We start from the raw sequence: 24580 nt of genomic DNA, 5'->3' as shown, positions 1-24580 counted from the left end.
CCGCGCGGGGCGGGGCCCGGGCTGGGGGCGGGGCCCTAGGTGTGCCTGGCGTCCGCTCCCATTCGCCCTGGGCGGTGAGCGAGGATTGGACTGTACCACCTTCCAGATGGGGGAGTACCTCTCGGAACAGCCCACGGGCGGGGGCTTAGACTCTTCAAGTTCTCCTAGTAAACTAGTCTTTCTGGACGACAACAACGTATTAAACGGTGTTTCCAAGGCCTCGAGATGCCTGAGCTCAGGTAGAGGCGCCCTCCTCTACCTCAGACGTTTCCTCCCCTCCCTCGTCCCAATGGTGCCCACCAACAGGCGGGGCGGGAAAGCCCCGGAAGCCGGCTCCATGTACTTCCGGGTCAAGGAGCGCGCGGTGGAGGCGACGGCGGCGGTGGCGGTGGCGGCCTAGTTGTGCCTCTTGGTGTGGCGGCGGCTGCGGCAGCGGCGACGAGCGCACGGTTCCGGGTACGTGCGGGCCGCGGCGTCCCGGGTTTCAGTAGCGCCTCGGCCGGAGGGCCGCTCCGGGCGCCGCGCGCTTTGTCTGAGGCCTGCCCGGCGGTGCGAGGCCTGCGCTGCTCAGGCCCCGGGCTGACGGGCGGCGGCGGCCTCCTGCGGGCGCTGGAGGCCTCGCGCAGAGGCCGGGCGGCCCGCCTGCAGGCGGGTTCCCGGGAGGCGGGGAGCCCTCCGCCTCGCCCTGTGGCACCCGCCGCCTGTGCTGTCGCCCTCCCCGCTCCGAGAGCGGAGTGTGACCCTTTGCTAACTCGCCTCCAGCGCCTCGTCTTCTCTGCTTTCATTGGCTTCGCCTGTGTGTCGACAGGCCCGTGTGGTTGTTGGGATGGTCTCCCGTTCCTTAACTCACGTAGTCTTCATAGCAGTCTCTCAGGAGTAGGTATTGGCCTTCCTGTTTTTACAGATAAGTAGATTGAAGTCCGGAGACGTTAAGTAACTTGCCAACGTCACCCAGCTGCTGAATGCCGAGCCAGGGCCCGTTGTTAACCTAAGCCCTGATCCTGATTCCTGGCCCATGTTTTTTTTTTTTTTTCTTTTTTCTTTGTAACAAGGCTTGTGTTACATCGTTGTCAACTTGGCGGCGTTTCTATACTCTTCTTGCTTCTGTAACAGAATAGTACTCAGCTGGTGAGCCACGGTTTGGCCATGGGTCGCTTGGACAGAACCTCCAAGGCTGAAGTGAGGTTTGACTTGGGCTTTAGCACGCCTGCCCCCTCCCTGAACCATTGGTGTTTTTCTTACGGAAAGAATGTTGAGTCAGAATGACAATAACTGGTTCTTCTTTTGCACCAGGCTGGTGGCAGGGCCCTGACAGAGCCAGCCTGGCTTTGGTTCTTCCAGCAGCCCCCTGTATTGGACTCTTGGTGTCTCTCTCAACCCTGCCAAGACCTTACTGGACTCTAGTTTGTTGTGTTTTTTTGGTGGTGGGGAGGTTGGGCTCTCGCTTTTTGACTTGTATTGCAGCTTACAGTTTCAAGGTCTTGTAGCTGCTCTGGCAGACGATGAATGAAAAATGAGATTTGAGCCCTTTGGACCTAACACCCTTGCTCAGGGCCTGGGGATGGGCACCCAGGTTCTGGTCACGGCGCAGCTGCCAGTGACCACACCGGAAGGCCTTTTGGTTCCTTAGTTGGGATACAAGGTGCTTTCAGTCCCTGGATTTGAAAATAGAGGGAAAGACTACTTTTGTTTAATGGCCCCCGGCTCCCCCAAGTTTGGAGACTGGGCAGGAAAGCCACAGAGCATTGCCGGCACCGCCTGGGGCGGCCAGCAGCCGGGAGGGGCCCAGCGCCTCCTGCAGAAAGGGCTTCCCGGGCATTGGTCTGGAGCGTGCGAGCGGAGGTGGGGATAGTGGATCTGGGCAGGCACATCTGAGCTGGGGCTGCCACTGGAGCCGGTGGGTCCTGAGCTGGGGTCACATTCCCGCAGTGTTTGAGTGTAGTGTTCCTCACGGAGAAACGGGGTGCGAAGGGTCCCTAGTGGTGGTCTCTTATTTAGTGTTTGCACAGCTGCTTGGTCTGGGAAGCGCCTTCGGAGACTCCTGGGCTCTTCCCCCTGGGTGCTGCCGGAAGGTACTGTGTGTGACCATGCAGGGAAGGGAGAGGGGTGTTGGGTGGCCTTTGGAAAGTCTCCTCCCCGGCTGTGATGGTGGAGCACAGGCTTGAGGGGCTGAACAGGGACATGTGCAGGGACACAGGGAGTCAGCCTCGCTCCAGAGCTGGTGTCCCTGGCAAGTCCCTGTGGGCCAGCCCCCATTGTGGCCACACTGACCTCTTCTGACAGCTCTCTGAGGCAGGCCTCGGTCTCAGTCACTGAGGGAGAAGCCAGGGGTTGCTTGTGCGAGTGAACTGTCCCTGAGGGTGCTCTGTGGTCTGCTTGGAGGGTTACATTTTCTGAAGTTTGCCCTGGTACTTTCCTGGGTGTGAACACTGACCCCCCACTCATAGGCTGAGCGTCCCCAGTGCAGGGCCCGTGCCGCACGCAGTCGGGCAGGGTAGGTACGGTAGATAGGTGTCGTACGATGGCGCTGTGGAATCTGGTCACAGGTGCAGCCTGAGGCTCGCAGGTCGTCCACCTGCAGTGGCCCAGCTGCCGCCACACGCGCAGGAAGGTGCCGCGCTCCTGGGTGGGCAGCAGCAGCGCCTCGTCCGACAGCCCGTGTGTCTCCAGCAGTGCTTGTGGTCGGGGCTCGGGTGGAAGACAGCGAAGGTCCCTGCCATGCTGCTGACTCACCAGGCAGGGGAGTGCAGACCCTTAGCTGAGCAGGACTGACTGATTTTCTCAACCTTAGGGTACCAGGTAGAGAAAAGGTGGTGACTTTAGGGGGTTCGTAGTCTCAGTTGACTGTTTCCAGGCAGACGCGTCGTTTGGCAGGTGGCGATTTAGTGAAGTTAATATGCCTTCACTGTTTTAGAAGACACCCATCCAGAGCCTGGGGCTTTGTCTGGGATGTGTGACACCCTGGCTGTGATCCTGGCCCCAGCCCCATCAGGGACCATTCTTCAGGAGCATCTATACCGTGGCGGTGGCGACAGCGCCTGCCCTGGGTGCCAGCTGACACGTGTGGGTCCGGGAGTAAGAGGCTCTCCTGACTTCTCGGCTTGCTGCTGTCAGCCTCACCTCCTGCCCCGGTTCTTGCTTTGCTTCCGTCCCTCCAATCCTGCTCTTTAGATGTGCAGGCTGGACTCAGAAACGCACTGAGCCACGGCGGGGGGTTCCCCCTCAGGGTCACCGGGAAGTGAGTAGCCCTGATGGGAAAGGAGCCCTCGTTTCGAGACCAAAGTCAGAGGTCCTGGTGCAGGAGGGTGCCTGTGTCCCTTTACGTCTGTGAGGTCACCGGTCTTGGTCTTCGCCGTTACCCTGGCAGTGGCCTTGCAGAGCAGGCAGGCTCGGCACCCCCAGGTGGTGACCAGGAGCCGGTGGACATGGCAGCCCGGCCCCTGCTCCCCATGGCCCTGTGCTGCTCCTGGGTAGGCAGCTGACTTGGCCGTGTTCCTGGAGGGGTCGAGGCCAGGTCAGAGGAGCCCCAGCCGGTGCCCGTGGCCTCTTGTGGGAGGCAGGTGTGCAGAGCTGGGCTGGCCAGCCGTGGCTGAGGGGGACATGCCACGGAAGTGTGGGCAGAGGGCCAGCTCGGCACTGGAACATTCTGGCGCTCACCCGCCGCTGAAAGCCCCTCTGTGCCTCAGCTTGTGAAGTGCCGTTTCCCTCGAGCCTGGCCTTGGGTACCCGGGGAGTGTCGAGGTGTGGCAGGTGGCTGAACAGGAACACGGCTGGTCTGAGGCTATGCTGGGCTTGCTGTAAGTTGGCGTCTGGCCGTGCGTGTGGCTCTGTGAGCAGGAGCCAGGCTCGTGGGTGCCTGCACAGTTCTGAGCCACCCCTGCCTGCTATGCTGCGGGGGGACACGTGTCAGCAGGCCTGTGACGTGCAGTGATTGTCGCTCGCTCTCGGTGGGGAGCTTAACGCAAAGCCTGGGACAGCGGGGACTTACTCGACCCTCGTTTCTTTCAGAGCTGAACGCCCATGTCCAGCGATGGATGACGAGAGCCTGGACGAGCTTGTGGACCAAAGCCCGGGGCCCAATGGCCACCCAAGACTCCGTCCTGCCACCCTGGCCAGCGATGCTGGTGAGCTGCCCCCTGCCCCTCCGCCCAGAGCAGGGAGTGAGTCTTTACGCTTTGCCCTTAGAGCGCTCGAGCAGCTCATGGTCTGGTCTTTATTTTTGACGTAGTCGATACAAATGTGCTCTTAAACCCAGCGGAAGCCTCCACCCCCCCACCTCACCCTGGCTGCCCGGACGCGGGGTCAGGGTGCTGCCCGGAGCCCTGTGGGCAGGTGTGCTCTGCACTCCCCGCACACCTTCTCCCCAGCCCTGCTCTCCGCTGCCTCGGCTGTTACACTGCCCCTCAGGCCTGTGTTTCTCCCTGTCGCTCTAGAAGGAAGCAGTGATGCCCACAGTGACGCCTCCGAGGACGACTCTGGCAGCGAGCACAGCGATGAGGAGGACGCGGACAGGGACCTGGAGGACGGATCTGGTGAGAACACGGGCGTCCTCGGGGCCCCGGGTCTCCTCGTGCCATGACGGAGGTTGCTGTTCACAAAACAGCCTTGGTGAGCTTGCCACCTTCAGCACACCCGCCAGCGGAGGCCGTGAGCTGTCAGGATGACATTGCCTGACACGGTGGCCTCCTCTGGCAGTCCCCTGCAGTGAGTTTTGTCTTCAGCTGGGCAGCTGGCTCACGTTGATGTGGTTGGGCTGATGACACAGTGGGAAGGTCTCTTGTCTGGTGGCAGCAGGAGAGTCAGTTCAGTTCAGTCGCTCAGTCGTGTCCGACTCTTTGTGACCCCATGAATCGCAGCACGCCAGGCCTCCCTGTTCATCACCAACTCCCAGAGTTCACTAATACTCACATCCATCGAGTCCGTGATGCCATCCAGCCATCTCATCCTCAGTCATCCCCTTCTCCTCCTGCCCCCAATCCCTCCCAGCATCAGAGTCTTTTCCAGTGAGTCAGCTCTTTGCATGAGGTGGCCAAAGTACTGGAGCTTCAGCTTTAGCACCATTCCTTCCAAAGAAATCCCAGGGCTGATCTCCTTCAGAATGGACTGGTTGGATCTCCTTGCAGTTCAAGGGACTCTCAAGAGTCTTCTCCAGCACCACAGTTCAAAAGCATCAATTCTTCGGCACTCAGCCTTCTTCACAGTCCAACTCTCACATCCATACATGACCACTGGAAAAACCATAGCCTTGACTAGACGGACCTTGGTTGGCAAAGTAATGTCTCTGCTTTTCAATATGCTATCTAGGTTTCCTGTGGCTCATCTGATAACTTTCCTTCCAAGGAGTAAGCATCTTTTAATTTCATGGCTGCAGTCACCATCTGCAGTGATTTTGGAGCCCCCAAAAATAAAGTCTGACACCATTTCCACTGTTTCCCCATCTATTTCCCATGGAGTGATGGGACCGGATGCCATGATCTTCGTTTTCTGAATGTTGAGCTTTAAGACAACTTTTTCGCTCTCCTCTTTCACTTTCTTCAAGAGGCTCTTTAGTTCCTCTTCACTCTCTGCCATAAGGGTGGTGTCATCTGCATATCTGAGGTTATTGATATTTCTCCCGGCAATCTTGATTCCAGCTTGTGCTTCTTCCAGCCCAGCGTTCTCATGATGTACTCTGCATATAAGTTAAATAAGCAGGGTGACAATATACAGCCTTGACGTACACCTTTTCCTATTTGGAACCGGTCTGTTGTTCCATGTCCAGTTCTAACTGTTGCCTCCTGACCTGCATATAGGTTTCTCAAGAGGCAGATCAGGTGGTCTGGTATTCCCATCTCTTTAAGAATTTTCCACAGTTTATTGTGATCCACACAGTCAAAGGCTTTGGCGTAGTCAATAAAGCAGAAATAGATGTTTTTGTGGAACTGTCTTGCTTTTTCCATGATCCAGTGGATGTTGGCAATTTAACCTCTGGTTCCTCTGCCTTTTCTAAGTCCAGCTTGAACGTCTGGAAGTTCACGGTTCACGTATTGCTGAAGCCTGGCTTGGAGAGTTTTGAGCATTACTTTACTAGCGTGTGAGATGAGTGCAGTTGTGCGGTGGTTTGAGCAGGAGGGTAAAGCGCCTGAGAGCAGCGAGCAGCGTGGAGGGTGTTTGCAGGGAGCGTGTGCAGCTGGACGGACCTGTGGGCAGAGTGGGCCCTGAGCCCTAGTTCCCAAACTCCCGAGGGAGCCGGCAGAGGCGTGGAGCGACTGCTACAAGGCTGTCAGTCTGCACCTCCGAACTTAGGTGCGGGAGCTTTGCCGTGCGCACGTCCTGCCCCGAGTGCCGAGCACCCGCCGTACCGCCTTCCCTGGCCTTCCTGGCCGCCCTGGCTGGTGCGTGGCCTGTGGGCTCCCCAGACTGTCCCGCCCAGCCCCTCCCTGTGTGGTGCTGGGCTTCGGGAGCTTGGCTCACCACGGCTTCCCTTCCAGCACTGCCACTGGGACCTGTGTGGATGTTGAGGCATCCGCCTGGTCTATCACAGTCCTTGGAGCTCCGTGGATACGAGCGTTAGAATGTCCCAGAGAGCTAACCCCTCGTGTTTGGGACAGTGCCTGTGGAGGAGCAGCGTGAGCTTGCAGCCCTGTGTGCATTGGTGGCATGTCGTGCCAGAGTTAGGCTGCGACTTCTCTGCGGGCACGGGCAGCTCTGGGCTGAATCTGCAGGTCATGATGGGGCTGTTCCACTCGTTTCTGCAGATAGACGTGGGGCTTGGTGGCAGAGGACCTGAGGTCCTTGTCGGTTCAGCCCTGGAGCAGAGGCCAGAGGGCCTGTGGATGCCAGTGGACAGGGGCTGGGTGCAGGGGGCTGGAAGACGGGCAGGGGGCAGAGACAGCGCGCAAAGAAGCGGTTAGCTCAGGGGGATGGGTGCCAAGGGTGTGGTTAGGGGACATCACGAGAAGGGGCTGGACTCGGGCTCTTTGGTCCTGGGTTGGTGAGAAGCTTCCAGAAGGACAGGTCTTAGCTGTGATCTGGAGAGCTAGCTGGGCGGTGGTGCATGTGGGGCAGGGGGAATGCTGGCGGGACGGCTGCCACGGAGCCGAGTCCCAGGAGTTCCGTGGGCAGTGAGGAGTGCTGGTGGGGGCCAGGCACCTGGAGGCCACAGCTGTAGCTGAGGGGCACTGACCCGCCCTGTACACCCTGCAGTCTCCAGCGCCAGTCTGTGAAACAGGCTGGGCAGCAGGGGATCTCTGGCTGGTGAGAGCCTAGACGGCTTGGAGGGCCTGCCTTCAGAGAAGCGACCTGCATCCTCACAGCCTCGTGCCGGCTGAGCCCCTTGCGTGCAGCTCTCTACCCGTGTTTGCTTTTCTTGCCGTGGTGTTGGTCCCTGAAAGTCACCTGCTTGTGTTGCTGTGTGCTCAGGTTTCAGCTGTAGAAACGTCTGTTCAAGTCTCAGGATGAAAGAGGAGGACTTAGGACTCTGACCTGCTGCCTCACCAGCTGCCCAGGTGGTGCGCACGCACCCTCCTGATCTGCTCTGCGCGCCCCTCCCCACAGGTTGCTCTCAGCTCTTGCTCATGTGGTCCTGCCCTGCTCATGGAGCCCTTGCCCTCGCCTTGCCCGGGCTCGGAGGCGTGCCGCCAGCTGCCTCTCTGGTCTCGTGCCCGTGTCTGCACCTCCCTCCTCCCGGGCCCTTTTCTGTCTGGGACCTGGTCCCGTGGCTCCCAGGACAAGGTGGGTGGGCGGGCTGCTGGCTTGGCCTCGGCGCCTCGCTGCTGGCGGCTCTCAGGGACTCTGGGCGGCCTCCGGGGGCGGGGCACCACAGGGTCTGGTGGCCTCAGACGCCGGTTCTCTGCCTGCCGCTCAGCTCCTGGTCTTCTGGGATTCTGGCGGAAGAACCAGAGCACCCGGTTCCCATGCTCCGCCTGCTGCTGCGCCCTTGGCCTCAGCCAGGCGCGTATCTGAGCCAGAGCACTCTCAGAACTTTGTGGACCCCAGCTTAGTTCTCTTGCTTTGTGACAGATTGTCACAAACACAGCAGCTGAGAAGAGCACGCTTGGTGTCTCCGTGTAGTTGGTAGTCCAGATACCAGTGGCCAGTCCTCTGGGCAGGTCTTGCCCAGTTGACGTCAACGGGTCACAGAGGCCCCACAGGGTGGGGCTCTCGTCCTGTCTGTGCCTGGGTGGGCCTCCATCTCCTTCTCGCTCAGGTCCTGGAGGCCACCCCTCGGTGGACAGGGTGCGTCAGCCTCTTGTTCTCTTGGGTTGTACAAGCGGCCAGAGGAAGCTGCTCTTCCAGAGCCTGTGTGATTATGTCGTGTAACAGCAGGGTCTCGGGCGTGTGAGGACCCTGCCTACCGCGCCTCTCATCCGCGTCTCGTGTCCCTGTGACTTGGACCTTTGCTCACTGGAGTTCAGGGGGGAGAGAAAACAAGCGCGCACTGACTGCAGTGCGAGCTGAGTGGCCTCGGAAACTGAGAGGCTGATCAGGGCTGTGGTGTACAGCTTGCCTGGTTAGGCATTTGTGGCCTCTGGTCCGGAGGAAAGAAAAAGGAGAGCCCTGGAGGAGAGGCCTTCCCCGAAGGTGGCAGCTCCCTGACAGCTTTGAGAAGGTGCTGCTGGAGTGAGGTGTCCTCCAGAGCCCGCTGCGCTGCGCCCAGAGGCCCGCTGACCCCTGGGGGCCGCCTGCCTCCCGCGGGGGTTCCAATTCGGCTCCAGGTGCAGCTGGGGCCTCGCGCCTCCTGAGCGCCAGTTCACAGACTTGTACCCTTGCCTCTTAAGGTTCTGAGGACTCTGAGGAAGATGGTGACGACGTGGACACATTGGCAGCAGCGGCGGATTCTCAGGGAACGCTGGAAGGCAGCGGTGCGTTTAATTCTGACGACGACTCTGAGAGCTGCCCGATCTGTCTCAATGCTTTCAGGGAGCAGGCCGTGGGCACGCCCGAGAACTGCGCCCACTACTTCTGCCTCGACTGCATCGTGGAGTGGTCCAAGGTGCGTGGGCGTGTCTTCGGGCTGGGCTCTGGGTGGGTGACCAGCCCCTGGCCGGCCCCTGGTGGGTCTGGGTCTCTGCTTGATGGCAGGGGTTGGAACGCTGGGTGGCGTCCGAGCCTGGTCTCTGCTTTGTCCCCGTTCTGGGCCCTTGGGTGGCTGGTGACGCTCACTCTGGGCAGCACAGAACGAGGGGGGGGTGGTCATGGGCAAGAAACCCCGGGTGGCCCCGGGCAGCCTGCCGGCCAAGCTAGCTGGTAGGCATGTGCTGAGGGGTCAGCTCACAGACACGGAACCTGACTCGTGAGCGCGGCAGTAGTGCACATGGGGGTCGTGAGTACTGCAGGGTGAGCTCTGGAAGCACTGCCCGCCCCCCTTCTGAACTTTGTGAAAAAAACTCAAAGAGGCGTGAGCCCAAGGTCGAGTGGCTGCAGCTCCGGCCCGGGCCGTGCTTCAGGACACTGGCCTCGCCTGCTGCGCCCCGCTTCCCTCCGTATGGCTGTGGGCCCTGGAGCAGGAGCAGGTCTGGCCGCGCTGCACCTGCCCTTCCGCAGCGAGGGTGGCGGTGGCCCAGTGGCTCGAGTGCTGAGCCACCTCATCCATGCCCGGCCGCCCGCCCGGCCCCCAGCGCGCCTGCCACCCCGCGGCCTCCTTGTTTCCTGGGCGCTGACGGTTCCTGTGTCGGCTCCCCAGGAGAGCTGCCCTGCACCACGGGAGCGTGGCTTCTCTCTTCCGCTCGGCTGTGCTCTCGGCCCTCGCACGGGGCCTGGTGCACACCAGCACCGAGTCAGCAACTGGGTTTCTTGTGAAAGGAACTCTTGGCTTCTAAGAGGAATCGTCTTGAGGTGGTGTTAACAGTAACTGATTCTTCAAGGTTATAACACAGTTTTTATTCTTTTACAGAACGCCAACTCCTGTCCAGTTGATCGAACTATATTTAAATGTATTTGTATTCGAGCTCAATTTGGTGGTAAAATCTTGAAGAAGGTAAGTGTAGGTGCCCCCTTAGGTGTATTACATTGGTCCCCGTCTCATGGGAAAACCTTCGAAAGATGATTTGCTCTTCTGAAGTGTTGATTGCGTGCACTTTAGAAATCCGCTGAAATGCCATTTGCAGCTGTGGGCTTGAAGCCCGGCTGGTGGTGGTGCCGTGTGCCTGGCCAGCATGGGCTCTGCATCAGAGCCATCCCTGACTCCCTCCCCTCCGCTCCACGCACCTCCTCTGCATCTCTGAGCTGCTTCCTTCCTGAGCCACGGCAGCCACGGCGGGGAGGCCAGGGTGGACCCCAGACTTGGGAGAGGAGGCCAGCTCTCGGGACCAGACTTCTGAAGGCACAGGGCAGGGCCAGGAGAGCTGAGGGTAGGCGTGTTCCTCGCTGCTGGGGCCTCTGCAGGCCTCCTTTTGTTGAGCAGCAGCGTTAGAGGGTCTCAGAGAAGGCATTCCCTGGTGGCCTGGTGGTTGGGACTCCCTGCCTGCACGGTCTGGCCCTGGTTCAGCCCTGGTCAGGGAGGTCCTCGCAAGCCTCAGGGTGCTGCCGGGGAGGATGGCGTGTACAGCCTGGCTGCACATCTTCTCAGTGGGCTGCCTGCAGCCAGAGGTCTGCTCTTCACTCTGGAGCCAGAGGCAGCGGGGACTGTTCTGCCCAGAGGCCGCGGGAGTGCGGGCAGTTTCCCCGCAGGCCAGCTCTGCTTGAGTAGCTATGAGTGAGGGCGGGCCCTGAGCCGTCCTCTGGGGAGGGAAAGTGGTGCAAGGACCCTCACACCAGCAGGTCTGGACCCAGCAGAGAGCCCGGAGGCACGGGGAGGCCCCGAGTGCCTGCCTGGTGTGGGAGCGAAGCTGGGGAGCACGGTGGGGAGGAAGGAGCAGACGCGAGACGGCCCGCCCCCCCGCAGATGGGGCCTGCTGGTGGCACTGTGGGGAGCAGTAGTGGCCGTTGAGGGGCGGCGGCCGCTAGAGGCCCGGGTCCCTGTCTGCCCGCCACCTCCCCGCTCTGCAGCGCCGCCCATGGGCTTGGCTGGCTTGTTGTTCCTCTGCCCTGGGGTCCTTCTGCAGCGCACACCTTGTTCTCTGTTGAGTCGTTTCTTTCTTGGGGGTTGCTGTCTTGAAATAGTTAGAAAACGTTAAAACCACGTGCGTGTTACTTCAGAGCCCCTGGGCCCACGGAAGCCGTGCGAGCGAGTCCGCTCTGGGTCGGTGTAGAGCGACACGGATGGCCCTGGGGCTTGGGCCCTGCCTGCTGTGTGCTCAGCGCATTCTCGTCCCCAGATTCCAGTGGAGAGCGCCCAGCTTGGGGAGAACGAGGATGAAGACCCGACCTTCTGTGAGGTGTGTGGCCGGAGTGACAGGGAGGACCGGCTGCTGCTCTGTGACGGCTGCGACGCTGGGTGAGCCCCTCCCTGTCCCGTCGGGCCTGGCTCCGAGTTGGGACCCCCGGGACCTTCCTCACTGCAGAGCCCCCAGCAGCGAGGAAGACGCCCGCCCTCGGCTCTCCTGGCCCTGCGCTATTGGGACATGCTAGAGGGGAGCCTGTGGGCCACTGCTCCGCGAGCCGCCCCCACAGGCCTGCCCGGTTGTGCTCGGCGCTGTGAGCCCCCCACAGGTCATCTGAACCCCAGCGTCTGCCGCTGCCCCCGCCGGCCTGGCCTCAGCTCGCGCGCCCCATCCCCTCTACCCTCCCCGTGGCTGCTTCCCTTGTTGCCGTGTACACCCTCCCCGTTCCCAGCCATCTCCTGAGACTGCTCGCAGGGGTGCACCGTACCCCTCAGGACGGAAGGCAGACGTGGGAAACGGGGGTGTGGGCCGGCCGGGCCAGGGTGGACACGGGCGGGACCTGCCCGCCATGCAAGGCCAGGCGTGGGAGCCTCTCCCGCAGGGCAGGTGGGCAGGATGGGCTGCCAGCCGTCCTGTGTCCGCGGTAGCCTGTGGTTGTCGTCCATCCACGCGGTGGGGGCTCCTGCTTCCTGCCAAGCGCGCCCCTCACCCTGGGGCAGCATGGCCCCTGAAGGACCGGTGCCCGTGGGGCAGCGCAGACTGCTGGGGCCACCCTCCAGGGCCCGCTTGCTGCCGTCGCCCTGCCCCAAGGCAGCAGGACCCTCTCTCAGGGCCTGACCGCATCTCCGCCTGCCTCCCAGTCCCCCTTGGGGTTCACACCGCTGAGAACACGGACCTCCTTCCTTCCTCACCCGCATCTGTGTCCAGTGGCAGCCCCGGAGGTCTGCCTGCGCTGTGCCTGCCCCTGGGCAGGCCCGGAGCTCAGCCGTGTCTGGGGGAGTCACGCTTTGCCTGTTGTCACTCTGGATCTGGAGGGCAGAAGCGGGCCCTGGTGTCCAGCCCACGGATCTTGCTGTCACGTACCGTGACCGTGGGACGCGGGACAGACCACGTCCTCTTTCTCAGTATGGCTGGCTGTGCAGGAAGGGGCTGGGACCGCGGGACGCCGCCTGGGAGGCCACACGCAGGGGAGGGAGAGGCTGGTTCTGGCGTAGCCGCAGTTACCACCTTTGCCTCTGGCTTCCCTGAGCCTGAAACCAGCCTGTGCGTTTTCTGGCGGTCTCGCGGATGCTGGAACACTGGGGAGCCCTGAGTAGGGTATTCGTTTGCCAAGCTTCAATTTTCCCTTAAGCTTTTACCTCTTTGGGGGAGTAGGGGCTGCACCATGGGGCTTGTGGCACCTTAGTTACCCAACCGGGGGTTGAACCCAGGCTCTGGCAGTGAAATGGTCCCTGAACCACTGGGGACTCCCCCTATCTGCGTTTGACTGAACGGTGTTCGTGAATGGGGACCTCTCCACGTCAGGGCTGTGCTGCCGTCGGGCGGGGGGGGGTTGTTGCTGTAGGCGTGTGAGCGCTGCAGGCCCCCTTGAGCGGCCACGGGGGCCTCCTGGGCTCGAGCCTGCAGCTCTCTTCTCCGTGGAGGGATCTGTGGGTGCCGACTGGGCAGGAGGGGCCCCCGTCCCTCCGCCAGCCTCCGCTGCAAGATCCTGGGGTGGCGGTGAGAGCACGGTTGAGCTCGCTCAGTGCTGGAGGGGTTTCCGTGAGACTCTGCCTCTCCGTGTCGGGCGGTGCCCTTGAGACTGACTGCGTCAGGGGGTTTCTCAGGCTGGAATCCAGTGTGGGTGCTGGGTGCTCCCCGGTGCTTGGGGTCGGTCTGTGGCATCTGTCCACTGGGTGCTCGGGTGAGGTCCAGCCTGGGGATCCAGCTGTGACCTCACACTGGGCAGGGCTGGGAGCGACAGGAGGCTTTGCAGTGGAGTCCAGCCCGGGCCTGGGTGTGCAGCGTGGGGTTGGCGCTGGTTTCTGCCTGCCTAGGTGCTGCCTGGAGTCTCCAGGGTGCCAGCACTGGAGACTCCTCCCCGACTGCTCCCCTGAGGACAAGCTAGGGAGCACTACGGGGCAGGTGTCTCCGGGCAGAACTGGTGCCGGTGTAGCTCCTCCTCAGGGCTGGGGGGGCATGGGGCCACCACCGTGGTGGTGGGTAGGAAAGGACCTCCTAATGACATGTCCTTGGAGACCACCTCCCAGGAACAGTGGGCACCACCTGTACAGCTGCCAGCTTCCAGCTGCCAGCCTCTTGGCCCCAGATAGTACGTGCCCCGCAGAGAGCTGAGCGGCTGTTGGGCCCTTCCATAGGGCCGAGATGCCCCGAAGCCTATGGAGGAGGTCCGGCCGCCCAGAATGCCTGGGGGAAGGGTGCGGACAGGGATACCCAGCTCCAGGCACAGTCGCCTGCCCCGCGTCCTCGGGAGAGGCCTCCGAGGCAGCCCAGGCGGGCCCCGGTGCTGCTGTCAGGGTGGGGTGGGCACTGTGTCTCCTCTCTGTTCTCAGACGCCTGTCCTGGGGCCTGGGGTGCACCGTGGTGAGCTCACTTAACCTCACCACCCTTGCAGGTCCATCTCCAGACGCAGCTACGTTGCAGGGTCAGGGCTCCAGCGTGGATGGGGGTACAAGGGCACAGCACCACGTGGGGGGCACCGTCGTGAGGCTCAGACGCCCTCTTGTCCCCCAGGTACCACATGGAGTGCTTGGACCCCCCTCTCCAGGAGGTTCCAGTGGACGAGTGGTTCTGTCCGGAATGTGCTGCTCCTGGGGACGCTTCTGCCGCTGGTAACGTGCCGCCTGCTCTCAGGCGGCCCAGACCTTTTCAGTGGAGGTGGGCACCTCGGCCCAGGGAGATGGCATCAGGCTGTCTGGCGGGGATGGCTTTCAGTTGGACACGGGCGGGAGGGCACGTTGGACATGGGGTTGGTCAATGGGGGGTTCTGAGGGCCCAGGTGCCAGGCAGGTGCCCCCTTGCCTTTTGTTCCCGAGTCCCCCTGCCAGGGCCAGGGCGTGGCGGAGTGCGTCAGCCATGGGTGTTTTCTTCCAAGATGTGGGTCCCGTGAGCGAAGAAGAGGTCTCCCTGCTCTTGGCTGACGTGGTGCCCACCACCAGCCGGCTTCGGCCCCGCACGCGGAGGACACGGGCCATCGCCAGGACCCGGCAGAGCGAGAGGGTGCGAGCGACAGTGAACCGGAACCGGATCTCCACGGCCAGGAGGTTCCAGGTGGGTGCCTGTGGCCCTCCATGCTGGCTGTGTGCAGGGAGCGACGCTGAGGGGGCCTGAGGTGGCGGCAGCAACGGAGAGCTGGCCCTGGGGCTGCTGGGCAGCGCTGTCACCCGCAGGGCCCGTGGTGCTGACCCGGAGGGCTGAGGGACTTGGCGGCAGACTTGGGCCCAGGACCCGCCACCGAGGCCTGCAGTCTGCTCTCCTCAGGCCCACGAGCGCTCCTCCTCCTGCCTTCGGGCCTGACCTGCCCCTTGGGAGGCCTCCCCAGACCCCGCTCCCCATGGGTACTCGGGAGCCCCCTCAGCCTGCCTGCTGTCTGTCGCTGCAGCTTCTGGGGCTCGGGGTCCCCGGGCTCCCTCGCGAGGTCTGAGGCGACTCCGCCCCCCGACCGTGCCATCCTGTGCCGTGCAGCGTGTCCCTAGGTACCTCATGTCTTCTCTGCTGGATGAAACCATTGAAGCCGTGGCTGCCGGGCTCAGCACAGCCGTGTACCAGCGCCCTGGGCCGCGTGCCCCCGCCCGCCGCAGGAGGAAAGGAGGTAGGCGTGCCCGGCTCCCGCTGCCCGCGGTCCCTGCCGTGGCGCGGCCTGGTCTCCATGGCGGCCAGACCAGTGCGTCCGAGGCCCTGCAGGCCTGGGGTTTGGGTCTGGTTAGTCCCTCTGAACGCCCTGTTGAGGGGCTATTGGTGTGGCAGCACCCCGAATGTGCATCAGAGTGACCCAGCCTCCCCGCGTGGGTTGGGGAGAGCCCGCAGGGGCCTCGTGGAGGTTCGCGCTGTTCCTTTGGCTCGGGCAGCCCGACAATGCAGCCCTGTGCCTGGCCTCCCTAGGCGGGGCTGTTGACGTTATTCAGCCTCTGTGCAGCTGCCGTGCTGTGCACGCTTTCTGGGCCTTTTCTGTGTTAGTCTTGGTTACTTTGTCCCAGGAACTTCGGTTCATCTCTCCCAGGGAGAGGCTTTCACCGGAGGTCAGTGTCCCTGGCGGCTCCTGCTCTGTCTTCTGTCTGTATCTGCCGGTCAGAATTCCGCTCCATAGAGGAGCTGGCCCTCCTGCTCGACTGCTTGTGTGAATCAGAAGGCGTGGGTTCCTGTTTTGTTGGGTGGCTCACAGTCTGTGGTCTTTTAAAAGCCAGTGTTGCTGAGACACGTTCGCCGTGACAAGTGCTTCCACACCGGGCACGTGGCTCCCACTGAGGCCAGCGAGCCTTCCAGCCGGGCCCTGCCCCCGCAGCCCCGGTACGGTCTTTGCGTCCTTGGCTCCCGCTCGGGAGGCCGCGAGTGTGTGCCCTGGCTTCTCCCCAGCAGTGGCCTGGGCCCATGTGGCGGCTGTGTAGGTTCGCCTCTCTTTTCTGTTGAGGCGCGTGCCCTGGCTTGTCTCTTTGCCTCTGCCGGGCGTCTGGCTGGTTCTGTGGTGAAGCTGCTGTGCGGACCCTTACCCGGGGGTGGGTGTGTCCGCCGCTCTGGCTCAGTAGAGAGGGCGCTGGCTGGCGCGGAGGGGCCGTGTCAGAGGCGCCCACCCCGCTTCCAGCGGCAGTGTGCGCCTGCAGCGGTGCTGTGTTCTTGCCCAGCTCCTCCCGTCTCGCTGCGCTCCTGGCCTCCCCAGAGGACAGGTGGGGTGTGGAGATGAGACCTGAGGGCTACCTGTGGGTCATGGTTTTCTGCACCCAGAGGTCACGCTGATCCCTGAGCTGCCGGCTCAGGTGAGAGGTTCCGCTTCGCCTGTCTCCCTCCTGAGTCTCCCCGCTCACATCCAGGACCTCACATCTCAGTCCCAGCAGCTCACCCTCCGTCTGCTCGCCCCTGCTGTGTCCCAGGCCTCCCCGCCTTTGGCTGTCACGTCTCTGGAGCTGTGGTCACAGCTGTGGGGGCTGAGGGACACAGGTCCTGTCACCTTCTCCCCGGGGCCTGGCCGCTCCCGGCCAGTGTGGCCGTGTCCCCCTCCCCTCCTGTGCTACTTTGAGGCACGTCCTCGTTTTATACCTCTATGTGTCTCGCAGCGTGTTTCTGGGAGAGGGAGTGTTTTCTCTGACTTAACCCTGAGGCCGTCGTTAGACGTGAGGAGATGAATAGTAATTCCACAGCCTCGCGATGCAGCCTGTCAGCGTCGGGAGTTCTGATTGTGTCACGGACGAGGTGGAATTTCAGAGCAGCTTACGTGGAGCTGGAGCAGAGCTCTGTGCTGCGCTGGGGCTGCCTGTCACGCGCCTTGTCCTCTGACGGGGTGGAGCGAGCAGGTCTCCTGGGGGCAGATCTCGCCTCCTGGGCGGCTGGTTCAGGCGTGCGAGGCGCTGAGGAGACGGCAGAGCGGCTCCCTCCTGACGGGCCGTGTCGCGGAGTGTGGTTTCCGCCTGCTCCTGTGTTGACTGGTTCTGGTCCCTGAGCTGCGGCCGCTCCAGTGGAGATCGCTTAGGGCTCTCGGCCTCGTCATGGGCTCAGGGGCCCAGGCTCGGTGTACACACTTCCGCCGCACAGTCATGAGGGTGGGCCTCTGTCTTCCCTGGAACCTGCTTCTGGGCCGAGGTTCCTGAGTGCTCCAGGGCTGCGGGGGCAGCGCGGCCTCGGGGCACCCTGTGGCTGCTGGGCTCCTGCCATCGCCCAGAGCACCCAGGTGGCTGCTGGCTGTGCAGGGTCATCCTCGGCATGTGTTTGCTGGAAATGTATTGGGACGTCCCCAGTCCCAGCCTCTGGGAACATTCCTCAGCGAGGCCGCTGAGCTGCTCGCATCGGTTCCCCAGCCTCTGGGGGCACTCCTCGGCGAGGCTGCTGAGCGGCTCGCGTCCTCTGCTTTAGTGTTCCGTGGTGATGTAAAACCGTCTCCTTGCTGGTTCCAGTGGTCAGATCTGGAGGTCAGCGTAAGCTCAGACTTGCCCTGTCCTCGCCGTGCGCTGCCCTCCGCCCGCGGGGGGCAGCGTGTAGAAAGCCCGTAACGAGAAGCAGGGAGCAGTGCCCCAGGCCGGGTGGGCGGGTGTTGGTCGGCTGAGTCTTGGGGGACAGCAGGGTGGGCACACAGTGAAGCGAGCGCTGTCAACGTGCTCTCGGCAGGAAGGCGGAGGAAGGCGTCAGGACGGAAGAGAGCCCCGTCCAGGCCGCCTACAAAGAGCAGGAGTTCGGGGGCGAGGCTGAAGAGACGCCCAGGTCGCGTGAAGAAGAGGAAAGTGCAGAAGAGAAAGGTAGCCCGGGGCGGGGTCTCCCTAGGCGGGTTCTCGGGCCCGTGCGGTGGGGGGACAGAGGGAGGCACGGCAGAAGCGTCTCTGTAATTACTTGGAGACTCACCGAAAAAGATGCACATTTCTGCAGCGTGGACTGAAAACAGGCCTGAAGCAAGGTGTGTTCAGAGCACCACAGAGTGGCTTCTGGAGCCACGGGGGCCCGTGGGGCCAGGCCCCCCACCTGTTCGGCGCTTGTGCCCAGGGTAGCAGGCACCTGGTGTGAGGCGGGTGGAGTGAGGCCTGGGCAGGGTCTTTGTGTGATGAGCACGTTCACCCCTCAGGCTCCAGGGCGGCCGGCCCTCTGCCCCGTGTTTGGTGCCGTGGGTTCCTAGTTGAACCGGCATTCCCAGAGGCCGTGGATCTCAGCCCTGTCGTTTCTCCCTCTGACCCTGGGTTCAGAATGAAGCTACAGCCCGTTCACGCATTGCACGGACGCTGGGCCTCTGCAGGCCGGCCCATGGAGCCTGCACCCCCTCTGTGTACAAGCCTGCAGACCCGTCTCTGGGGCTGTTGCGTGCCGACATCGGGGCAGCCTCCCTTTCCCTGTTTGGAGACCCCTATGAGCTGGACCCCTTTGACAGGTGGGTGCAGAGCGGCTGGGCTCTCTCCCTCAGGCCGGGGGACACGCCACTTCCGCTGGGGCCTGGCTCACTCTCGGGGTTTGTGTTTGTGAAGTTCCTTGCTCTGAGCAGCTCTCAGACCCCATTAGGTGGTGAATGAAAAGCTCTGTGCTCCCTTGGCGTGTCTGCCCCCGTCCTTCCCAACTTAGATGCCGGGGCAGCTGCTGACACAAGGTCCCTGCACAGGGCCCCGGTTCGGTGTTGAGTCACAGAGCCTGCTGAGGGCCGCTCACTGTGGAGGGTGGGTGGGAGCTCCCTGGGCCTGGACGCGCAGGGCCACCTGCCCTTTGGCCTGTGTTCCTCCCCAGCAGTGAAGAGGCGTCTGCAAGCCCTGCTTCCCCTCTGAGCGCCAAGAGGAGGGTTCTGTCCCGGTCAGCCCTGCGCTCCCACCAGCCTGTAGCCAGACCCGTCTCCATGGGGCTCTCCAGGTGTGTCCTGGGGGGCAGGATGGGATGGATGGGGTGTAGGTGGGCCCCAGGCCTGCGAGAACAGTGGACTACACAGCGGGTGGGCGCTCTGCCACCCGGCACCCTGAGACCTCTTGTGGCCTCTCCCGGCTCGTGGGTGAGGAGGAGCTGCGGGGACAGAGCGGGCACAGAGCGGGGACAGAGCGGGGCGCGGGGACAGAGCGGACACAGAGCGGGGCGCGGGGACAGAGCGGACACAGAGCGGGGCGCAGGGACAGAGCGGACACAGAGCGGGGCGCAGGGACAGAGCGGAGACAGAGCGGGGACAGAGTGGAGCACGGGGACAGCGCAGGCACGGGGACAGAGCGGAGACAGCGGGCACAGACGGGGACAGAGCGGGGCGCGGGGACAGAGTGGGGCTGGGCAAGGAGCCGGCCTTCCTCCTGGCTGGCGGTCCCCCAGCCCAGCCAGGCACCACTGCTCATGCGCCCCGCCTATCGGTGGGGCTGGGGCCAAGGGCCTCGCACGCGTCTGCCCCCTCGCCCTGCCGTCCGTTAGTGGGAGCTGCTGTGGGGGTCCCTTCTCTCGGGGTCCCTGCCTGCACGAGGGGCACCGGGGCTGGAGGGGCTGAGACAGTGGGGCCTGCCTGCAGGAGGGGTGCTCCTGACGTGGCCCCCCAGCCGGACGTGGACGCAGAGCCCAGCCCTGACCTGCTGGGGAGCATCCTGTCTGGCCAGACCCTTCTGATGATGAACGGTGCCGACATCGTCATCCACCGCGACGGCTCCCTCAGCGCCAAGAGGGCAGGTAAGCAGCTGTGCCCATGGCCTCCTGCCGCCCTCCGCACACCTGGGCTTAGGGCCACACGTCCTGGAGGCGGTCTGCGTTTTGTGGCCGACCGAGCGACCCTAGGGTTTACTCCCAAGCAGCGCTGAAGGCTGAAGATGCCTTTCCGTCGCTTGCTGGTAGCGCAGTTGGTGGTGGGGTTTCCAGGCGGCCCACAGGCCCTCCTCGCCGCGGCACAGCTGCTTGCCTGCTCTCACAGCCCCAGGGACCAGCACAGGACCCTCTCCACAGATGGGGGCCCCGGCGGGTCTCAGGGCTGGGGTGGATCTGGCCATAGAGGGCGGGCCAGGCCGCACAGCTGCAGTCGGTGGCACCAGGCCCGTTCTGATCCACAAATAGCATAAAGACAGTGCGGGGAGCAGAGGCGACGTGGGCCACAACACAGAGAGCCTGCGGCCCCCGCCCCCCACGCCGCAGTGCTGAGCGAGCAGGCATGGAGACCGCACCGCGCTGGGAGGGCGTCCCGGGGGAGGTGAGCCCCTGCGGGGCCAGCGGGACCGACAGCTTGGCCTTCCTGTCTTTCAGTGCCAGTCTCCTTTCAGCGGAACTCAGCTGGTCCGTCCAGAGCGCCAGAGGGCGCCGGGCCGCAGAGCTCAGGGCCCAGCTGCCCCGGCACGGCCGCCCCCGCCCGTGTCCCTGCGCTCACGTCGGGGGCAGCGGCGAAGCCGGACTCCTCGGTTACCCCTCGGTCGGGCCAGCCTCAGACTTTGTTCACCGAGAGCAGACCTGGTGTAAAGCAGAGTGAGGACAGCCGGGTTAGCGGCGACAGCAAGCACTTGCTGCCTCTCGGGCCTGCAGCGTCGAAGGCCTCACACAGTGGCTCTGACTCGGCCTCCAAGAGCACGTTGCCAGGCCAGGCCCTGAGACCAGCTCCCAGGCGGACAGACATCTCCGAGCTCCCCAGGATACCAAAGATCAGGAGAGACGGCAGCCGGGGGGACGAGGGCCCCGCTAGCAGTCAGGGCGTCGAGCTCCCCAGCTCCTGCATCAGCCGGCTGACAGGCAGGGAGGGCCCCGGACAGCCGGGCTGCGGGGCCCGGGTAGAGGGTGAGCCCAGTAACCGGGGCGCGCAGGAGCCCAGCACACACTCGGCGGGGGGCCCCCAGCCCCCTGGCCCGCTGGGGCCCGCCCGGGGGAAGGCTGTTGGCTCCACCTTTGAGAGTTTCAGGATCAACATTCCTGGGAACACAGCCCATTCTGGCAGACTGCTCAGCCCTGGCTTCTGTAACACGTTCCGGCCGGTGGACAGCAAGGTGCAGAGGAGAGCGAGCCCCTCGCCCCTCTTCTCTGTCAGGAAGACGAAGCAGCTCAAGAGCGAGATCTATGACCCCTTCAACCCCACGGGCTCCGACTCCAGCTCCGCCAACAGCAGCCCCGAGCACCTGGGCCTCCTGCCCTCGGAGATCACGCGGACCATCTCTGTCGACAGCCCCAAGGCCCCAGCGCTGCCCCCCGTGCGCTGCGTCACCTCCTACACAGTGCAGACCGTTGCGGGGAAGGAGCTGGAGCCCCCCCAGGGGCCCTCCAGTCTGTCTGAGCTCCAGGACGAGGAGCCCTGCGCACAGGCACAGCGGCCGTCCCCACCGGAGCCCTGGGGCGATGAGGAGCTGCCTCCCCACAGCTCCTTCTTCGGCTCTGAGGGCCGGACAGTGACCTGCGTGACTGTGGTGGAGCCCGACACGCCGCCCAGCCCTGACGCCCCGCCTGCGACCACCCACAGGGTCGTGGAGCTGCGCTCCCCCTCCCGCTCCCGCTCCCGCTCCAGCTCCCGCAGCCGAAAGAAAGGCCCCCAGCCGAGGGTGGCCACCAGGGAGCAGCGAGCCGGCCGCTCAGGCTCCCGCTCATCCTGCTCAGGAGACCGGAGTTCCAGGTCTGCCTCGCCGCCGGCGGGCGAGGACCAGCACAAGAGACACCGGCCCAAGGCCCGGGGCCGCAGGTCATCCAGCGAGCGCTCCAGCAGCCGAGAGCGCGCCAAGCGGAAGAAGACGAAAGACAAGAGCAGGGAGCGGGGCAGAGGCTCCTGGGGCCACAGCCGGCGGAGGTCCCGCTCCCGCTCTGGGAGCTCATCCCATGAGCAGCGCGAGGGCCGCAGGAAGAAGAGGCGCCGGTCAGGGTCCAGGTCTCGGGGAAGGGAGTGCTCCCCGCCCAGGCACCCCAGGGAGAGGAGGGGGCGGCCGAGAGACCGGCGCAGCTCCCGCGAGAGGCGGCGGCGAAGGTCCAGGTCCACCAGCCCGGAACACAGGCCCCGGGCGCACCGGCGGCCTCGGTCCCGGGAGAAGCGCCCGCGGCCACATCCCCACTCTCCTGAGCGGAAGTTGGCCCCGAAAGAGGCTTCTGCAGCACCCCCTCCCCAGGGGGAGCCCAGGCCAGACAGGGAGCCCCCAGCCAGGTCCCCAGCTAGGCCCCCATCCTCAGCGGGAGCAGACGGCTTGCCAGAAGGGCCCGCAGTCGACAAGGCCGCCCCAGTCCCAGAGGTGCTGGCCGAGTATCCAGCGGAGGACGTGGACTACGGCGACTCTGTGGAGGCGGGGCACCTTTTTGAGGACTTTTCCAGTGACACCATCTTCATGCAGATTGATGATATGAGCTCCCCGCCCTCCCCGGAGAGCACGGACTCCTCCCCGGAGCGTGACCTCCTGCCCAAGCCCACCGTGCCCCCAGCTGGCCCCCAGCACGACACCAGCCTGGCGGTGGCCGTCATCCGGAGGGAGGTGTCCCGGATCCATGGGGAAGACGTGGTGCAGCCCTCGCCTGGGGCCGAGGGCCCCCAGGAGAAGCGCCCGCTCCAGCAGGAAGCGGACGAACCCGCTGCAGTGCCCTGCGCCCTGGGAGCCCAGGCCCCAGGCGGGACGCCTGTGGGGAAGGAGGAAGGCCCCTCTCAGAACCCCCTGCTGCGAGCTAAGGCGCTGGTGAAGAGGGTCACTTGGAATCTCCAGGAGGCGGAGTGCGGGGCCCCGGCCGATGACAGAGGCCTGTGTGAGTAGGCGCTTTGGGGGGCGGGGAGTGATCCTCGGGTGACTCCCAGGCCACCTTGGTCGTTGGGGGTGGGATGGCAGCACCTGCCCTGGGGTCCTTGCTCCGGGACGCTTTTCTGGAATTTTCTAGCCAGGAGGCAGTCTTGTGGCCTGGAGGGCCCCAGTACACCCACCCCCGTATGTTGGCCCCCAGGGACACCACTTCACAGGCCACAGAAGCCGCGGGAAGGAGTCTGGGAATCTGACGAAGTGGGCCCCATGGCTGGGCTCCATCAGGCACCCTTCTCTGCACTGCCTGCCCCTGCGTCTGTGCTGCCAGAGCCTGGCTTCCCCCCAGCTGACCCCTCTCAGGTGGGCCCCTGGGCTGGAGGGATGTGGCCTAGCACCCAGGCTATGCGGGCTGGGCTGGGTTGGGCCTGAGGCCTGCATGCACCAGCCCTTTGCTGCCTGGGCTCTTCGGGTTCAGAAGTGGGGGTTGAGGGCACAGGGTAGTGAGTGTGTAGAGGCTGAGCAGGCTTGTGTTCTTGCCCAGGTACAGAGCCCCAGCCTGCCCCCCGGCCCAGCCCTGCCATCAGGCATCCCACCATATGCACCTATCAGCCAGCCCGCAGTCCAGTTCCTCCTCCAGGGGAGCCAGCCCCTCCCAGGCTGCGGGGCAGCCCAGAGCCTGGCCCCAGTGTCCACCATGCCGACTGCAGCCTCAGAGCCAGCCGGCCACGCTGCCGCCGCCACTGCTACCAACGACTCTGAGGAGAGGACGGCTCCTCCCAGGCCGGCCCCAGAGAAGGCCAAGAATGAGGAGGTGAGACCCTGCCCTTCCTCCAGGGGCAGGTGCGGGCCGGTAGCCCGGTGCTGAGCCTTCACGGTGTCCTTGCCCCCAGTACATGAAGAAGCTGCACGTGCAGGAGCGGGCCGTGGAGGAGGTGAAGCTGGCCATCAAGCCCTTTTACCAGAAGAGGGAGGTGACCAAGGACGAGTATAAGGACATCCTGCGCAAGGCGGTGCAGAAGGTGGGCGGGGGCTCAGCCCTGGGCGGGGGCGGTGGGCGGGGCCTGAGAGCCCTGGGCGGGGGCGGGGCCTGGGAGCCCTGGGCTGCGTGGCCACACCCCACACCCCCTCGCTGTAGCCGGCCGCTTAGGTGCTTGGGGTGTAAAGGTGGCTGTTTGTGAGCAGTTGTTAGAGGTTAAGCAACACTACGTTTAACCCCACTCACGGCTAGGAAAATGAGACTCCTAGAGGTGGACGTGCCAGGTCGCCTCAGGAGGGCCGCCAGCCACCCTGTGAAGTGGGCAGAGCTGGGAGACGCGCGCCAGCCTGCCTGCCGCCCCTCCCAGCGTCCCCAGGGCCTGGTCCCCATGATCCATGACCGTGTGGGGAGCGAAGGGATGTCTGGGTCACTGTCCCCCCTCCCCCAGATTTGCCACAGCAAGAGCGGGGAGATCAACCCCGTGAAGGTGGGCAACCTGGTGAAGGCCTATGTGGACAAGTACAGGCACATGCGCAGACACCGGCGGGCCGAGGCCGGCGAGGAGCCGCCCGCCCAGGGCGCCGAGGGCTGAGGAGCGGCTGGAGCGGAACGCAGGCGCGCCCTGCCCTCCTGTTTTCAGGGTTCTGTGATCACACGTGGTCTGCACCTGTTTTGCTCATAGTTTAAAACTGGACTTTTTTATATGTATATTACAGATACACACTGTTCCCATTGTGTTCTAATTTATCAAAAATGGATTCTCTTTAGACATGTCTGGCTCGGTACTTGAAAGGTGGTGAGAGCGCGGGCCCGGGCGGGGGGCTTCTCCCCTAGTCAGCCTTCTGCTCCCTTGTGTTTCACAGACAGTTGCTCGAGTTTATATTTGGGCCCCCACCTCCCAGGTGGCACCCTGCTGGCAGCTGGCACTGGCCAGAAACAGGCCTTGGGCACAGCAGGCAGAGCCCCCGTCTGCAGCAGAGGGGCCCAGGGGCTGCCCCTCGGGCACCGGGGGACATCTGCGTGGCCAGAGCTTGCAAGGTGAA

At 63.9% G+C, this 24580-nt stretch overlaps 1 protein-coding gene across 3 annotated transcripts; it reads left to right on the top strand.

Moving 5' to 3' along the window:
- On the top strand, positions 346-24306 carry PHRF1 (PHD and ring finger domains 1). 3 transcript variants are annotated; one of them, XM_018043022.1, is made up of 18 exons: positions 346-456; positions 4009-4124; positions 4434-4532; positions 8760-8974; positions 9875-9958; positions 11238-11356; positions 13977-14074; positions 14338-14513; positions 14928-15054; positions 17556-17683; positions 18122-18303; positions 18654-18770; positions 19402-19556; positions 20121-22571; positions 22764-22921; positions 23103-23372; positions 23452-23580; positions 23986-24306. In XM_018043022.1, exons 2-18 carry the CDS (start codon positions 4031-4033, stop codon positions 24127-24129), a joined length of 4746 nt encoding a protein of 1581 aa, XP_017898511.1. In that variant the 5' UTR covers positions 346-456; positions 4009-4030; the 3' UTR covers positions 24130-24306. The 3 variants fall into 3 exon arrangements, with proteins under 3 accessions (XP_017898511.1, XP_017898512.1, XP_017898510.1); XM_018043023.1 differs by having other exon boundaries at positions 18651-18770; positions 23187-23372; XM_018043021.1 differs by having other exon boundaries at positions 18651-18770.

Source organism: Capra hircus, chromosome 29 (genome assembly GCF_001704415.2).
Source record: "Capra hircus breed San Clemente chromosome 29, ASM170441v1, whole genome shotgun sequence".
Lineage (NCBI taxonomy): Eukaryota > Metazoa > Chordata > Mammalia > Artiodactyla > Bovidae > Capra > Capra hircus.
This window is presented reverse-complemented; position numbering and strand designations above follow the sequence as displayed.

Bases quoted from the DNA above. Each gene is read 5' to 3' on its own strand.
- PHRF1 (XM_018043021.1), top strand. From the start codon at position 4,031: ATGGATGACGAGAGCCTGGACGAGCTTGTGGACCAAAGCCCGGGGCCC. The intron at 8,975-9,874 runs GTGCGTGGGCGT...ATTCTTTTACAG, and splicing joins GCATCGTGGAGTGGTCCAAG to AACGCCAACTCCTGTCCAGT. The intron at 14,075-14,337 runs GTAACGTGCCGC...TTTTCTTCCAAG, and splicing joins TGGGGACGCTTCTGCCGCTG to ATGTGGGTCCCGTGAGCGAA.